Source organism: Alexandromys fortis, unplaced genomic scaffold, assembly GCF_014885135.2.
Source record: "Alexandromys fortis isolate MF-2015 unplaced genomic scaffold, M_Fortis_MF-2015_v1.1 scaffold_20, whole genome shotgun sequence".
Taxonomy (NCBI): domain Eukaryota; kingdom Metazoa; phylum Chordata; class Mammalia; order Rodentia; family Cricetidae; genus Alexandromys; species Alexandromys fortis.
Genome location: NW_026067903.1, coordinates 5,410,330 through 5,427,801, shown reverse-complemented (window position 1 = coordinate 5,427,801; position 17,472 = coordinate 5,410,330). Strand labels below are relative to the sequence as shown.

The 17,472-nt window shown below is 48.5% G+C and overlaps 1 protein-coding gene across 7 annotated transcripts in view; it reads left to right on the top strand.

Annotated features, from left to right (window-relative positions):
• Positions 1-17,472, top strand: part of Inpp4a (inositol polyphosphate-4-phosphatase type I A) — a 112,489-nt gene that overhangs the window by 84,577 nt on the left and 10,440 nt on the right. For 4 of the 7 annotated variants that reach the window (XM_050134625.1, XM_050134621.1, XM_050134624.1 and 1 more), the window contains 8 exons: positions 2,409-2,441; positions 6,585-6,757; positions 7,651-7,774; positions 10,021-10,147; positions 10,467-10,607; positions 12,454-12,551; positions 14,620-14,732; positions 15,928-16,082. In XM_050134625.1, the coding sequence (XP_049990582.1) occupies positions 2,409-2,441; positions 6,585-6,757; positions 7,651-7,774; positions 10,021-10,147; positions 10,467-10,607; positions 12,454-12,551; positions 14,620-14,732; positions 15,928-16,082 (964 nt within the window). The remainder of the gene's footprint in view (positions 1-2,408; positions 2,442-6,584; positions 6,758-7,650; positions 7,775-10,020; positions 10,148-10,466; positions 10,608-12,453; positions 12,552-14,619; positions 14,733-15,927; positions 16,083-17,472) is intronic. The other 3 variants (XM_050134627.1, XM_050134626.1, XM_050134623.1) reach the window with 1 other exon arrangement.

The following is a 17,472-nucleotide window of genomic DNA, read 5'->3' as shown; positions in this document are numbered from 1 at the left end:
TTTTTTTTTTTTTTTTTTTTTTTTTTTTTGGTTTTTCGAGACAGGGTTACTCTGTGGCTTTGGAGCCTGTCCTGGAACTAGCTCTGTAGACCAGGTTGGTCTCGAACTCACAGAGATCCGCCTGCCTCTGCCTCCTGAGTGCTGGGATTAAAGGCATGCGCCACCATCGCCCGGCATTGTATATGGTTTTGTTTGTAACTTTAAATAGTTTTTGCAGATAAGGAGGAAAAATGATGAGATGGTTTAGAATTTAGGAGCTAGTGTGTTGTGTGATCAGGCTGTCTGTCTTTGTGTCTCACTTGTCTGTGGTTCTTGTCCTAGTTAAGTTTCTACTGCTGTAATAAAGACCATGACCAAAAGCATCTCGGGGAAGAAAAGGTTTATTTGAGCTTAGAGCTTCTAGTCTGTCATCCAGGGAAGTCATGGCAGGAACTCATGCAGAGACCGTGGAGGGACACTCCTTGCTAGCTTGCTCAGCCTGCTTTCTTATACTGCCCAGGGGTGCTACCACCCAGAGTGGACTGGGCCCTCCCACATCAGTCCCTAATTAAGAACTTATGAGCTTGTCGACAGGCCAGCCTGGTGGGAACATTTTCTCAACAGCTGAATTGTTAGCCTGGGAGCTGTGTACACCCCAGCCTCGTGTAACCCCAAGGTCACATACTGAATTGTTAGCCTGGGAGCTGTGTACACCCCAGCCTCGTGTAACCCCAAGGTCACATACTGAATTGTTAGCCTGGGAGCTGTGTACACCCCAGCCTCGTGTAACCCCAAGGTCACATACTGAATTGTTAGCCTGGGAGCTGTGTACACCCCAGCCTCTTGCATTCCTGAGAGCACGTGCTGAAGTTTGCCAGTGAATAGGGAGAAAGTCCCTCATGGTCATCAAATCTCAAAGGACTCCATGACCTATGACCAGCTAGGAGCCACTGCTCCAAGAGTACCCGAGGGGCCTCCTTTTTCCTCTAGGGCTGGAAAGTATGTTTACCAAATGGAATTGTCCCCTAGTAAAGTACTTCCAGAGTGGACCCCCACCCCCACCCCGAGATGAGCACAGGTATTCATAAAGCAGGCTCCTAGACTCTCTCCCTCATTCGTGACTCTGAGTCTTGGAGGAGAGGTTATGGCGTGGTAAAAGTAAACAAACATAAAAACACATAGTTTTTCGAGGCTTGGGTTAGTTCTCATTAGCCAGATAGAGGCTAAAAATCTCTGGCCACATTATTTCACGCCCTTGAGTGTTCCTGGTCTCAGGGTATGAGTTCTGGCCAAAGAGGCCGAGCTCTTCAACTTACAGAAAGTCTTACATTTTCTTTCCCTCTCATCGGTTTATGAAGTGATATCCAAATACAATGAAGGAGGGACCCATACTCAGTCCTTCCTGACACCCCCTAAAGCGCATCCTGGCTAGTCCTGGGGATCTGAAACCTTCTCATGTCGGTTTCCCACAGACATCCTTTGAACCTAAGTTCAGACACAAAATGAAATCCAGTTTTACTCTTTTGATGCCTTTTCAAACTGTCTTTTCTCAGATGGCAAATCCATTTAACTAAGAATTTTACCATTTTGAAGGGAAATGTGAAATTAAAATGAGTACATCCCAGTAAGACTCAACAAAATTAGAATTAGAATCAAAATTGGTATTCTTTGAAGACCTTGAGGGACAGCCTAACTGGAGGGACAGCTCAGATGGAGGGGCAGTTCAGATGGAGGGACAGCCTAACTGGAGGGACAGCTCAGATGGAGGGGCAGTTCAGATGGAGGGACAGCCTAACTGGAGGGACAGCTCAGATGGAGGGACAGTTTAAATGGAGGGACAGCCCAGCTGGAGGGGGACAGTCTAGAGGAAGGTCAGCCCAGCTGGAGGGATGGCCTAAGTGGAGGAGTTTTCTAATTGGAGCCATCTTCCAACCACACAATGTTTACATTTAGTTGATTGGGTTTTAAAGATGGTATAATGTTCTTTTGGCATACTGGTTTGTCATTGGGCCTTACCAGTTTGGAGTGCAGCAGTAGATCTTGAACTCTGGATTCCCCAGTGAGTCAGGGCAGTGGGCTCCAGCGTTGACATGCAGACTTGCTTGGTCAGTGTGTCTCATTTGATGTTGTAAGCTAACATGGGCTCCATCTCTGCACCGTCATCAGTGTGGCATCTGTGGCATTGTGTGTGTTGGTTCACTCACCTTGAAGAACATTTTATGTTGAAGTGTTAGCAACATGGATGTTGACTCTGGTGAATCAGCGTTGTTCACCACTGAGAGGGCTCAGCTGCTCACAGCGGCAGGCATGCCCTTGGGTAGCTGAGTAAGAGGCCCCTGAGCCCAGGCCTCTTCTCTGAGACTGAGTTGCTCGTGTTTGAACTGTGTGCTGCTCCTTAATCATCCCTGTTGCCCTCCATTTCTGTGCAGATTGCAGCCCCCCTCCTGAAGAGTCCAGTCCAGGTACGTGGTTTCCGCTCAAGGCTCCTGCTGGTGTCCTTTAAATATTCAGGTAGTGCTTGTAGCTCAATTATCTAAGATTGTTTTGTGTTGGGAAAATACCTTAGGACTTCCTTTGTTTTGAGGCTTGGTAAGGGACCAGTGGGACTGAAGGAATTTGGCCTGAAACGGGAAGCTAGGCACATTGTGTTTTTCCTTCTGCATCCTAAAGCCTTTTCACATGATTTACCTCTGAGTGCACTGGGTTCTGAGGTAGGTGATCTGATTTAGAAAGCTACATGTTTGTGAATATTTCTTATACATTCACCTGAGCTTTTGCAGATAGCTCTGAAGGCGCAGTTGGATGGTTTGTATCCTCTGGGGATGTGGTGGTGTAGCATCCTCTGCTCAGCTTCTGGATGCAGCTTTAGAACTCCCGCCAGACATCAGTCCAGGCTTGGGTTGGGATTACTGCTAAAAATGAAATCTTTCTGCTACCTTTTTATGGAGAACCTAATGTCCCTGGTCCTAGCTCAGGGTTGGCTAACAATAGTCTTGAACTAAATCCTGGCCACAGCCTGCATTTGTAACAGTTTATTGTCTGTCACCTGGTGTTCTGAGTTAGTGCAGCAGAGACTTTTTGCCCTCCTTGTCTATAAAGACTCTATTGTGTAGGGTGTGCCAACCCCTCATCTAGTTCCTAATGAGCTACCTATATTTGGCTTGTGATTTCCTCACAGTATGCATGCGCCTCTCTTTGCCCAAACCGTTTTTTACTCTTAAAAAATTATCTGCATGATCAGTCCAATGATTTCCTATTTGTGAGTAGATATGAGGTGGAAAGACACCTGCTTTATATCTAGGGTACAGCAGACAATGGGTACAGGATTTATAGAGCCAGTTCTGCCCACTGACAGCATCCTGAGTCCACTTACTGTGGCCACCTGGCAGCAGTCGCAGAGCCTCACTGAAGTAGTATCTAGCTGGGCTCGTCACACCTTCCCAGTTTGCTCTCCGTCCCTTTTATAGTTCTCTCTCCCCAAACGTCTGGTGCTGCAGCCTTGAGTGGGTCTTAGATCCCAGTATCAGATAAACCCTCAGGGTCATGAACCTTAGTAGATGCACAGCTAACCTTGTACTGTACTTGCCTGCAAGTCTGGGACCATGGCCAGGAGTGAGGACCAGAAGGGGTGGCCTGTGAGCCTATGGCAGGAGCTCAGGGGCTCCTCTCCACTCTGGTTTCTGCCTGGCTTATAGAACTCTTCTGCTACTTGGGAAATATTGGTGGCTTTTCCACAGCTGATGTTAAGTGGACAAAAATGGTTCCCTGCCAGGAGTCCTGTACTGCATATTTAATCTCTATTAACACATACAATCCAGAGGGAAGGAGATTGCTTAGTGGGGAAAGTGCTTGCTTGTGTATTCATGAGGATCTGACTTCAGAGTCCCCAGCACCCAAGTGAAAAGCCAGGAGTGGCAGAGCATACCAGTAATCCCAGCACTGGGGAGGGAGGTGAAGACAGCAAGCCAGAGCTTGCTGGCTGGCCAGGAGCTTAGCCGGTTGGTGAGCATCAGGTTCACTGAGAGGCCCTATCTCAAAAAGTAAGATGGGAGTGACAGACATGTACACCAGACAACAATGTCTAGTCTTCACATGTGCATCTACGGGTTCACACCTACACATGAGCAGATGCATTCATATACTACATATACATAAAGTCACAAACATACAGACACACATACACTGTCTCTCATTCCCTGTTCATACTGATGAGTTAGTTAATTTAAAAAAACAAAAAACAAAAGCAGACTGTGGATTGGAAGAGCACTTGAAGTTATCCGAAGTGGTATGGAACATGGGCTGTCGAGGCAGCAAGCATGCATCACCGGTTAGCAGGTAGCTAAGGAGTTTACCCCGTCCCCAGAAGCCAAACAGCCACAGCACTTGGGACATTGCTTAGTCTACCTGATTTTAAAGAAATAATAATAATAATAAAGTAGTAAACTATTGTCTTTAGTTTTGAGGTAGCATGTTGAAAACTCTTTACCATCTTCCAGACATTTTTATTTGACAGGACTGGGTAGATACCATGTGCTGCCATTTAAATCAATTTGGCTTGGGATCTTTTTAAATTGTGAGTTTCTATTCATACTCAAAATACCTACTCCCCTCTAGCTCCTGCTGTCTCCTTGGCAGACGCAAGCTGGCTGCTGCAGATAATGGTTGAGAGTCAGTCATACAGGTGCCCGTTCTTAGAAGGGCTCTTAGCCTCTGTGTGGGTATGAAGAGAAGGCTATCAAACGCTGGACATGGTGGCTGGTGGCCTTGTCGGATACCGTCTGCCAAGATGGCACACTCACCCTCTTACAGTGTCATGTCACCCGTTTTCCAAGACAAGTCTTTTACTACCCTTTAGCCATTTCTTCTCTACCTTCTTTTCTAGTTTAGCAAATCAGTCATTCTTCTATGAGTTTCATTTCTGAAAAAAATGACTGAATTGAAAAATTCATATTGGGGAAACTTGGCTTAGTTAAAACAACTTAATATTTGATTATTTTCAGGTTAAAATGACCATGGTTATCTTATGAATTGTCTATGTATAAGAATTGGAAAAGCAAAGTAAAAATGACTGCATTTGATCTAAGCATTTCAATTCTTGCTGAAGAGCAGTATTTGGGGGACAGAGGGAGCTTGTTTATTGTTGTTGTTTTGTTTTTGCTTTTGCTTTTTGAGGTTGGATATTAGTATATAGTCCAGGCTAGCCATGAACTTGTCATCCTCCTGCCTCAGCCTCCCAGGCCCTGGGATTATAGGCATGCCCTACCATACCTGGCTTATGAAGAAGATTTTTACTGATTACTGTTCTTGCTCTACTCCCTGGTTTTCATTGGCCATTTTTGACAGACTGTTGACAGAGTTCTTCATAGAAACCAGAAACTGGAACTTGGTGTCTGAGGAGTTCAGAGGGAGAGGGAGGTCTGGGAGTCTATCTAGTGCTTCTCTCTTATTTCCCAAAAAGGCATCACATGGCTGAGGGGTCCAGGGCCTTGCCTGTGTTCCCCACTGCTCAGCTGCCAGGCCTGGAACTCATATTTTCCACTTCTCAGTCCAGTGTTCTTTGTCACTGTGTCATATTTGCTAAGACCTTTCTGCTAAATTTAAGCCTTTTTTCCATTACAGACATAACCCTGTCCACATGCACTGTGCATATCCATTTAGATTACTTCCAACCCTGGACTGTTCTGTGTACTGAGTCCACACTGGCCTGTCGCTGAGTGTGGGCAAGTTCCTCCACACATTCTTAGAGTTAAAGTGCTAGCCAGATGGCGAACGGGCAGGGCAGGTCTCCCTTCTCCCATGTGTGTGAAAGATTGAGGCTCCCTGGGTGCAGCTGCTGGTTTGAGGCTCCGCCACCTGCACTCCATCCCTTGATGTGCACTGCCGTGCGCTGCTTTGGAGTATGGCTTCACCCAGTAGGGATGTGCTGATGCCTGGTTTGGGATGTGACGTGTCTTTTTGATGTCTTCCCAAAAGGAAGGGAACAAAGGCAGCCCCAGAGCTGCCCCTAGCCTTGCTCTTCCCCTCCGAGGTTCTATTTATAAAGGGCTGTTTTGGTGCAGGGTCAGAGTCCCCTTACATTTCTGAAAGAAGACTAAGCTGGAACGGTGGGTCCAGAGGGGTGGCAGGAGCAGAGTTGGTACTTGGCTGTGAAAAGGGCCATGGCATGCCCCTGTCTGTGGGCGTTCCTTGTGGAGTAGAGGAACCCCATGCTGTGGAAGGAGATTGGCTCTTCTTGCACACAGAATCTTTTTGCGGTCATGTAACAACCCACAGAAGCTTCCTTTCTTGTTGTTTTCCTCAACTACCATAGTCTTGCTATTGAGGAAGGGGTCACTAGTGGTTTTAGGGTTTCTGGTGTATGTGGATGACACCAGAGTAGAACTGCTTCAGCTTACCGCAACAGTGCAGATGGAGGGACAGAGCAGAATTGACTCTGGGCAGAACTTAGTGCTACTTTTCCAGGCCGTGTGGTGGGGCAGGTAGGCTGAGAAGGTAGAGAGGGGATGAGGGGGCGAGAGAGGATGGGGAGGGGTAGGGAGCTTGCTGCTTTACATGACCTGGAAGCCTGTCTTTCGAATTCTAACACGCCCTTCACTCGTGCGCAGGTGAGTGGAGTGAGGCCCTTTATCCCCTGCTGACCACCCTCACAGATTGTGTGGCCATGATGAGTGACAAAGCCAAGAAGGCCATGGTCTTCCTGCTCATGCAGGACAGTGCCCCCACCATTGCCTCATACCTGAGCCTGCAGTACCGCCGTGACGTCGTCTTCTGCCAAACCGTAAGCCCCAGAGGAAATAAGGGAGGTCATGGGCACCTTCTACCCTAGGGAAAACAGACTCAGGCCTCCTGCCCTTCCACCTTTACTTGTGGAAACCACAGGTGGCCTTGTTTCCCCAACCTGTTGCTTTTGTGCTCACTTAGTAGAGCAGCACAGGAAGGAGACAACTTACTGATGACTGTTTGTCCTCCTGAAGAGCTAGCTCTGACAGGAAAGCCCAGAGGCAATGGCAAAGGCCTCTTTGTTGCCTTCTTCTTTTTCTCTCTAAGGGATGTGACCGAGGGCCACATGGGTGCTCGTCAGTGCAGTTGGAAGGGCAGGCACTCAAGTTCTGTGGCTTGTCACAGGGCTCCATCTAAAGATTTCAATTACCATTCAGTGGAGAGGTGAGATGACTCTCCCAAGTTGAAAGATGCCAGCAATGGAACTAATGATGTCAGTAGCTTGGTAGGGGGCTGGTGCTCTGTACTTCCCCCACTGATGCTGGGAAGCCTGTTTGATGCCACAGAAAACCTCCCTAAGGAAACTAGGCAGCTACATTCACTCTTCTTTCCAGGGTTGGTGTGGGTCTGAATAGATAGCCCTTTCCCTATGGGGAATTAATTCTAAGCTTCCAGAAAGTTTCAGTTCAGGAACACCCCCAAGCAGGTCATGTCGGAAGCTAAGCCCAAACCAAGCCCACCTTTGACAGATGTTGCAAGATTATGGTGTTTAGCACCCTCTCCACAGCCTTTGATTACTGTGGTCCCAGCCCCTAGCCCTTCCCTGAGGGGTAAGAGATGCTGCTGATGTTCCTGGAGCAATGGAAACAAAGGGACCAGGGCATGTGCTAGCTAGCTTCTGCTTGGGGTAAGAATGCCTGTTCTACACACTGTTCCTGTGCCTCCCCACAGCTGACAGCCCTCATCTGCGGCTTTATCATCAAGCTGAGAAACTGCCTGCACGATGACGGCTTCCTGCGGCAGCTCTATACCATCGGACTGCTGGCCCAGTTTGAAAGCCTCCTGAGCACCTATGGTGAGACCTCCAGCTTGGCCCAGGGCCACAAAGGTGGTTCCATTTGTGCCTCTACCCCTTCTTTCCAAATTGCAATGAGTCCAAACATCACCAAGATAGAAAACAAAAACCAGGTTATAATCCTGCAGTTCTGTATATTCCTCTTGGTTTGCAGGGGTGATGTTAAAAATATCTTGATGGTCTTCCTAGTGAGCATGGATGATAATTTGGGTTTCTTCTGAATTGCTCCCATCACTGCTCTCTGGTGCAGTGATAGCTGTACACTGAAGACATTGTAATTCTATGAGCTCCTTTCTTTAGCTGAGAAGAAGAGTTGCTGTGTCGAGGGGAAGGGATGGGCAGAAACTTAAAGCTGATTCCATATTGCCCCCCAGACTTGCTTCCCATTTATTTCTTCCAAGAAGATGAAAATGGACTATGTGACAAAAGTATTTTTTTTCATTTGGGGATTATAGGGTTTTTTTTTTTAATTATTATTACTATTTCTTTTTCTTATACTAACCCCGAAATTTGCCCTCCTCCCTTTCCTCCTGGTTCCTTCCCACTCCCTTCTCTCTCCTCCCAATTCATTTCTCCATTTCACTTCAGAAAAGGGCAGGCCTCCGAGGGATGTCAATCAAACATGACATACCAGGTTGCAGTAAGAGCAGGCCCCTCCCCCACATATTTAGTCTGGATGGGTCAACCCAGTAGGAGGAAAAGAGTTCCAAAAACAGGCAAAAGAGTCAGGAATAGCTCCTGCTCCCACCATTGGGAGCTCTACAAGAAGACCAAACTACACAACCATAGCATAGATGCAGAGGAACTAGGCAGACCCATACAGACTCCCTGGTTGCTGGTTCAGTCTCTGTGGGCCCCTATGAGCCCTGTTTGGTTGATTCTGTGGTCTGTGTTCTTGTGGTATCCTTGACCCCTCTGGCTCCTCCCCCTTTGCCACGGGATTCCCTGAGCTCCACCTAATGTTTGGCTGTGGGTCTCTGTATCTGTTTTCATCAATTGCTGGATGAAGCCTCTCTGATGACAATTGGGCTCAGCATCAATGATAATTGGGCTCAGCATCAATGACAATTGGGCTCAGCATCAATCTATTAAAGAATCATTTCATTGTTGTTGGTCATAGTGTTTTTGTTTTTGTTTTTTGGATTTTTCTAGACAGGGTTTCTTTGAACTCACAGAGATCTGCCTGCCTCTGCCTCCCAAGTGCTGGGATTAAAGGCGTGCGCCACCCCCACCCGGCTGGTCATAGTGTTTTTTTTTTTTTTTCCAATCAAGTTTGGTTCTATCCTAGGTCTCTAGGTCCTGGCCCTCCAGACAGTGTCAAGAGTAGGCTTCCTCCTGTGGCATGGGTCCAGCTGAACCAGTCATTGGTTGATCACTCCCACAATTTCTGCACCACCCAGTACATCTTGTAGGCAAATTTGTAGGTCAAAGATTTTGTGGCTGGGTTGGTGCTCCAGTCCCTCCACTGGAAGTCTTTCCTGGCTTTAGGAGATGGGCATATCCATATTCAGACACCATATCACCCATTACTAGGAGTCTTAGCGAGGGTCACACTTACAGATTCCAGGGAGTTTCCACTGCACTAGGTGTCTATCTTGTTTGCAAAATTCCCAATTCCAGTTGTCTCTCCTAGAACTCTCTCTCCCCATTCTCCCCTAACTGATCCCTTCTGTTCTTGTCCCTGCCTGCCCCAGGCCACCTGAGATAGTTCTTCTATTTCTCCTCTGGGAGATCCCTGTGTCCCTCCCTTGAGCCTGCCTTGTTCCTGTGCCAGTGTATTCAAGGCCAGGTTCAGTGTATCTGGTTTTATGTTGGGGTCTTTGATCCACTTGATTTTTGTGCAGAGTGATAAATATGAATCTATTTGCATTCTTCTTCTAATAGCCATACCACCCTGAATACACCCAGTCTCACCAGATTATGGGTTTTTGATGAGGTATCCAGCCATGTCTGGTGGACAAATTTACTACAACAAAGCAGTTTTACTGTTTTTCTTTTCATCCTTGAAGAGCTGGCATGGCTTTTTGAGGTTCCATGCACAAAAAGTTTGAGAAGGATGGAGACCAATCCCCCACCTACATTTGCAATGTTGTTATGTGGTCAGTAGCGGATCTCTCACGGAGCACTGTGTCGGGAACGGGGCTCAGAGAGTGCCTCCCATCCGTGCCCTTAACCCTCTGCTCACAACTGCCCTGGGAGAGTAGCAGGCCTTGACATCACCCTTCTCTCTTATCAACTCCTCTCAGGAGAGGAGTTGGCCATGTTGGAGGACATGAGCCTTGGAATCATGGACTTGAGGAACGTGACCTTTAAAGTCACCCAGGCCACTTCGAACACATCAGCTGACATGCTGCCAGTCATCACAGGAAACCGGTAAACAATCATGTGTTAAACACTCCAGTCAACAGCAGTGTGGCTAATTTGTGTGTGTCTCAGGACACAGGACATAGTCTGCCTTGCGCTTTGCTTTGCTTTTATTTCATTTTATTTTATTTTATTCTATTTTACTCTTTTAAAACATGGCATACAGCCCTCCCCCTACCCATGTCAGCTTCATAATTTCTCCTTAAAGGTGTGGGTGGGCACTTGAGCCACACTGGCCAGAGTCTAACCCATGGCTCTGGAGTATGCTTTGGGTCTGTCCCCTACTCTCAGTGTCCTACCTCACCCCTACTTTTCCTCTCTTCTCTAGTGATGGCTTTAATGTGCGAATCCCCCTGCCAGGACCACTGTTTGACTCCCTGCCCCGAGAGATCCAGAGTGGCATGCTGCTGCGGGTGCAGCCAGTCCTCTTCAACGTGGGCATCAATGAGCAACAGACACTGGCTGAGAGGTGTGTGCCATTCTCCTGGTGCCTTTGCAGCTGTGTGTTTAGTGTCCGTGGAGCTGTGGGTGTGGGCTCCCCTCAGCTTGGGAAATACACAGTGGTTGCTGGGAGATGTTGTACGACGTTTAGTAGAACAGGGCATGATCAGATGTGCATGCTAATTAGGTCATATTGCTGCCCATGGGTAGAAAGGAGTCAAGGGAAACATGAGATCGTTGCTGAAGAGACTGGATCACAGGGCAATGCCATGGATCTGAAAGGTAGAGCATGGTGTAGTGTTCTGAGAAGGGGAATCAGTAGACTGAGGTCCTAGGCTTCTAGATTAGACAAGTGGGTTGGTGCCTTGCAGGACAATGGGGAAGGCTGTGTTTTGAGCAGATGGTGCCTGGGCTCGGGCTGAAGCACCAGCATAAGAAACAGAGCTCTCCCAAGGCAAGAGCTAGAAGAATCTAGTTTGAGGAGAGTGGGCCTTTTGTGGGAGCTACAGATGTCCCAGGAGAGAGAGTGACGTTCCCTGCATCCAGCTGCTGTTAGGCAGTTTCTGGAAAGGACTGAGACAAGTCCAGGTGCAGTGAGCAGACGGGGTAGAGGAGGGGAATGTACATGTTGGGTGGAGTCGAGGAGGGGGCAGCTTTGGCTTGGTTTGCTTGCTTGCTCCGGCAGCACACTTGTAAGTTTGTTTTGCTTCTGAGATGAAGGGAGACTGCACAGAATGGAAAGATGCCTCCTTCCCCAAGGGATGGCTGCCATATGCCTGCTAGACACAAGTGTGGGTACCAGGGTGAACTGTCTGAGGCTAATGCTGGTATGGCATAGAGCAGGGGGGTGGTGGACTGCGCTCAGGGCTCAGGTCTCAGATTGCACAACTGCAGGGCTCTTCTCCCTCCCCCCCTTCTTTTTAACTGTTCACCACCTTCCTTGCAGGTAGCATCCATTGCTTACCTCATGTATTTGGTATAGTCATTCTTGCAACATTAGTGGGCATAGGTCAAACCCACTTGATGAGGAAAGAGCAAAGGCCCCAGCTCAGCCCAGAGGGACAGTTAGCATTCACACAGAAGAGGGTGACTTCAGATCCCAGCATAATCTCCTTATTCCTGGCTCTCCCATTGCTGTACTCTTTCCTGGGTGCCTTTGAGGCAGGAAGACATGAGGACTGTAAGCTGAGAGCCTGTGACACTCAATGGACCTTCCAGTCTCTGAGCCTCATGCTTTTGGCCACTTTTTGTTGCTGTGACAAAATACCTATAAAAAGATTTAAAACTTAAGAAGTAAAGGTTTATTTTGGCTGTGGTTGCTGGTTCCATTGCTCCCCAGCCTGTGCATGGCAAGACTGGAGATCATGGAGTAGAGCTCATATGGTAGGCAGAGTAGCTCAGCCCATGTGCCTGAGACAGGAAGGGTCAGAAGACAAGGCTGACCCTTCCAAGACATGCCCAGTGTCTGTTTCCTCCAACTAGGCCCTAGCTCCTAATAAAGCATTTCTTGGAAACTTAGCAGTGAGTCATCAAGATTCAGTCACTCTCGCTGGTGCCCAGAGCCCAAGCCTTCGGCATGTAAACTTGCATGGGGAGACTGCTTACCAAACTGCAGCAAGTGCGGATGCTGAACCAGTGTCCTCTTAGGCACATCACTCTTAGGCGTACCTGTAGTGAGTTACAGTAGCTTCTGCTTGTGAAATCTGTCCCCGGTGCTGTAGGGATGGCTTCATCCTCAGGAAGGAGAAAGAGACTTGGGGTTTGGACTTCAGGTTTTCTGCTTGGGAGAACCAATCCTCATAGATTTCTTGTAGCTTTCAATTTGTTAGAGGAAGATGGCATGGCCCTTCTGCTGATGTCTGATTCTCTCCAAGGTTTGGAGACACATCCTTACAAGAAGTCATCAACATAGAGAGTTTGGTGCGGTTAAATTCCTACTTTGAGCAGTTCAAGGAGGTTTTGCCGGAGGACTGTGAGTATTCCTGCACTCCTGACAGGTTCTCCACTGCTTGTGTGGTCTTCATTTTAGATGCTTGAGCTCCAGCCCTCTGCTCTCTGGTCTGGATGCTGCCTAGTGCATTGTACTGCAGCAGTGTGACATCCATGTGTGTGCACAGAGCCTACATGGATAGATTCTCCACCCTCACATATGTACATGGCATCCCGTTCATCTGGCTTGCGTCCCACCAGAAAAGCTTCCCCAGTGCTGCAGTCCCTGCTTCCCTCTTCTGCAGCTGTTGCTCTTCTGCCATATATGGCATAGCATCTTCTGCCACCATGTTCTGCTTCTCACTGGTTCTTGCTGTGGAAGACTGTGTGCGTCTTCTGGGAGCACCAGGGGTTCTTGGAGGCAGTCCAGGGGTTCTGCATGAGCTATCTGTGAGTTTCTGTCCCTAGCAGAAAAGACACTTCATATGAGTGTTCATGGGCAGGATGACCCTGCCATAGTCCCCCAGAGCAGTGGAATTCCATGATGCACTCATGTATGGTTCTCTGTTCTCCATGTGAGGACATGTCAGAGAGGGTTCAGGCAGCCACAGTACTCAGGAAGCCCAGCGCTGCTCAGTATTGACTGGGGATGTAAGCAGGCTTCCCTCGCATTCTCTTAGAAGGTGACAGGGACCCTAGACTTGAGAAGTGATGTGAGACGACAGTGTGAGAGCATTGCAGGGTCTGATGAGCCAGGCACCAGGCCAGTGCCCTGCACGCTGTCCCATGTGCACTGTTTTGAGCCATAAGGAGTCAACGTTAGTCTGTGTGTCCAAGGAAAGGAAAGGTTGCCTGAAACCTATATTCGTAGTCAGTTAAGAAGGACCCAGGAGAAGACATTGGCATTCATTTGGCTGTGCTCATTTGGGAAACAGGAAGAAGCTGCCTCTGCTTGGGCTCCCTAGTGTGCTGGTTAGACTAGTGGAGGGGACACTGACCCTCACCTGCTGCTGATAGGGCATGGTCAGGGGAGGAGGCACACTGTAAGGTTCTGACTGAAGCCCTCAAGCCATCAGTCTGAGAACTTTAAAGCATATTGGCCTTAAGTATATGGATCCTTTCATAGTGTCTTAGTCAGGGGTTCTGTTGCTGTGATAAAACACCATGACCGAAAACAGCTTGGGGAAAAGGGTTGTTTCAGCTTACACTTCCACATCATAGTCCACCATCAAAGGAAGTTAGGGTAGGCCCTCAAGGCAGGAACCCGGAGATAGGAGGCAATGCAGAGGCCACGGAGGAGGAGCCTACTGTTCCCCATGACTTGCTCACCCCGCTTTCTTATAGAATTCAGCCAGGGGTGACCACTAGCCAGGGGTTAAATCACCCATAGTGGGGTGGGCCTCCCACATCAACATCAATAACCAGTAAGACAAAGGCCAGTCTGGCAGAGGCGTTTTCTCAATTGCGGTTCTCTCTTCCAAAACAACTCTGGCCGGTGTCATGTTGACATAAAATTCTCCAGTACCCCTCATAATACCTTCAGAAATGGTTGCCTTGTCTTTGATTTTTTTTTTTTCTGTCCCAGGTTTCTTGGGTGAAGCAATATGACATGGGGGCTGAAGAGGTCCTGCAAAGGCCTGGAAAATTCCATAGTGAAGAAGGGTTGCTGTTAGGATTAGTGGGGTTAGGGATCCCTGGTCCATTCAAAAATTCTTCCTTCAAGTGTAAGTTGTGGTCCCTCATAGGAGGCTGCCCTTGACTCTCCCAAGGTTTCTGTCCACTCCCTAGTCAAGACCCATTGTTCCAAGCACCCTGCATTCCTGATGTGGGTTTGGAAACCAGGCAGCTCACCCTCACTTCTTGCTCACTTTGCCCCTTAGATGACATCCCCCTCTCCTGCCCCTTTGGAAAACCAATAAAAGATAAAAGTCACTGCCCTTTGATGGTGGCCATAATAGCTGTGGAGGAAATTCAAGGATCAGCATCCTGGTAGCCATATTCAAATCCGCAGTCACCTTCCTCCCATACCTGCTGTGAAGCAGGAAAATACTTCCTCAGCAGAAGTGTCTTTGAATGGATCCCCTCTGCCATGGACTCCTCCTCTCTTCCAGGTCTACCTCGATCTCGGAGTCAGACCTGCCTGCCAGAGCTGCTGCGGTTTCTAGGACAGAACGTCCATGCACGCAAGAATAAGAATGTGGACATCCTCTGGCAAGCTGCTGAGGTACTTGTCATGGTGCAGAAGAGTTACGGTGTCCTTCCAACAGCCACCTTAGCAAAGACAGGCAGGTCAAAACCCCAACCAGGGAGGAGAGCACAGATCCCTCCAACCACAGGACACAAGGAACGGTCCCTGCGTAGGTTCAGGGATGCTGGAAAGACACTGAGCATCATTGCCCAGGTGTTTGTTCTTATTGGCTGCCTGCATTTCCATAAGAGACATGGGGTCTGTCTGATGTGTTGCCTCTTAAGAAGAAGCCTGAACAGTCATTTGATCCCTGCTGACACTTTGTGAGGTTCATAGGGAGTCTGTGGCTACCTCTCAAAGCTCCTTATAGAATTCTTTTTTTTTTCCTCTTCTTCCTTTTTTGGGTTTCGGTTTTGGTTTTTCGGGACAGGGTTTCTCTGTGTAACTGCCCTGGCTGTCCTGGAACTTACTTTATAGACCAGACTGGCCCCAACTCACAAAGATCTGTCTGCCTCTGCATCCCAAGTACTAGGAGTAAAGGCGTGAGCCATTACTACCTGGCCCTTATAGAATTCTTACTCTGCACTGCCACCCAGACCTCACTGCCCCAGCACCTGCGCAGCTGGTATTTCCTCAGAACTTCAGTCACAGAACTCCAGATCTCCACTAAAAGCTGGGGTATCTGAACTCATCTGCCTCTCATATCACAGTATGTCCTGACCAATCCCAAGATGTGGGACTAATGGCAAACCCATGACATTCTACCTCACTGCCTGGCCCTAGGAGGACCTGTGAGTGGCATGTGTCCCCTGGCTGGGTTATCCTCATTCCTTGGGCTGGATGTGCCAAGGCCCAGGCATGACTTAGAAGGGATAGCTGATAAGGGTTAGTGCAAAACAGTGATGCCCAAAAGTCTCTAGAAGGAATGTTCCTTGAGAGAATATACAAGGGACAGTTCCCCTGAGGGATGGGGATGCAAGATGGGCAGAGATGAAGTCAGGTTCCTCAGGTAGCAGGGCCCTCCAAGAACTCATTTGGAGCTAACTTAGGTTCTGATACCAACTCAGCAGGACACAGAGTTGGGGAGCGATGCAGTCAGACTAGGACTAGGCCTGAAGTTACTAGTGCTAGTTAGTGCTCCTGCCAGACCTGTGGAGTGCCGCCTCCCCTTGAGGGTGTTGCCTTTCTGCTGGCTTTTCTCTCCTTAGAAGAATCCATTTCCTGTTGGCAGGTCTGTCGCCGCCTTAATGGGGTCCGATTCACCAGCTGCAAGAGTGCCAAGGACCGCACAGCCATGTCAGTGACACTGGAGCAGTGCCTGATCCTGCAGCATGAGCACGGCATGGCCCCTCAGGTCTTCACACAAGCCCTGGAGTGCATGCGCAGGTGAGTGAGGGCTCCTGTCAGGCTGCACCTGCCCAGCCACCTGCGCTCCCTTTGCTGTGTAAACTGCAGATGAGCCCATAACCCTGAGTTTGACCATTGCTCCAACTACTGATCCTGTCAAACTCAGGTGGTATTCTCTTAGAAGGCCAGGAGGACAGCCAGCACTCTTTGAACAGAACTGCGCTGACCCCAGAGAGTGGTGGGCAGGCTGGGGATCAGACAGTTCAGTAAGGATGGGGAGCCACGCTTGCTCAGCAGGCAGCTGCTTTTACATAGTGTATGTGTGGGTTGTATACCCCCAACACCAGTGAAGGAACCGTGTCTGCAGGTTGCACTGGTTTGCTCTGCTACCTCTCTAGTAGTGGACGAGTTTGCTCTCTTGAGCCGAATGCCCAGTGAATGTTTCATGGCGACGGCTGTCTGTGTCCCCTGGCCACCTCCCCCTAATGATGTCCTGATTCTGAGACAGCAGATGTGTTAGCAGAATGAAACCCAGAGTTCAGATTGTCCTCTGTTGATGGATGCCTTGTTTCAAGCACTGCTGGGAAGCTCCCTACCTCGCATACCAAAAGAAAGGATAAGAAACCTGGTTTTCCTGTCTCCTTTGATGTAGTCACCAATGCTGTTAAAGTCTTGTTTCCAACGGTCACTTCTACTGAATGTTCTGTATCATTTGTCCTCTCACCAAATTCTTTAAAGTGTTCAATTCTCTTATCCTTTCTATATGTTTCTGCCATTTGACCTTCTCACAATGCACAGAGTGATGCCCAAGCTCATGCCTCTTGATAGCAGCACAAATGGCATCATTCCGTTCCTGTTTTGTCTCCAGGTTCATTTAAAACCCTCTGTAACTGTTCCTAGCACTCCATGCCTCTGTCCTCGGTAATGGAAAAGCCATGGAGTCTTGGAGTCATGACGGGTCTGTATTCAGAGTCTCGGTACCCTTTGAGCGTCTATACCAAATGTGATCCTGGTTCTGAGTGGAACAGCTATTCTGTGCCCCATTGTGCAGTAGGGGGAAAGGCTGATCTAGAGAACCACAGATGTCTACCACTGAGGAAGTGAGGATGACCCAGACAGCAAAGGCTGGCACCAGGGTCCTAGGGACTACCTCCAATTGTGCCCCCCACTATATCCCAATAATAATGCAATAAACTATGTCCCTATCAATAGATTAATCCATTGGTAAAAGCAGAGTCCTCAGGTCCCAATTCCCTCTCAGTGGGGCCCACTAGCTGGGGCCCATATCTTCAGCAGGTGAGTTCTAATCTGTTTAGCAGCCACAATCTCTTTAGCCAGCTTTACCTGTGCCTCATTCTGGGAAAATCTGAAAGTTTTCAAACCTTTTAGCTCTGCTTTTTGTTCCTAGTTCTTACCATTAATCTGGCCA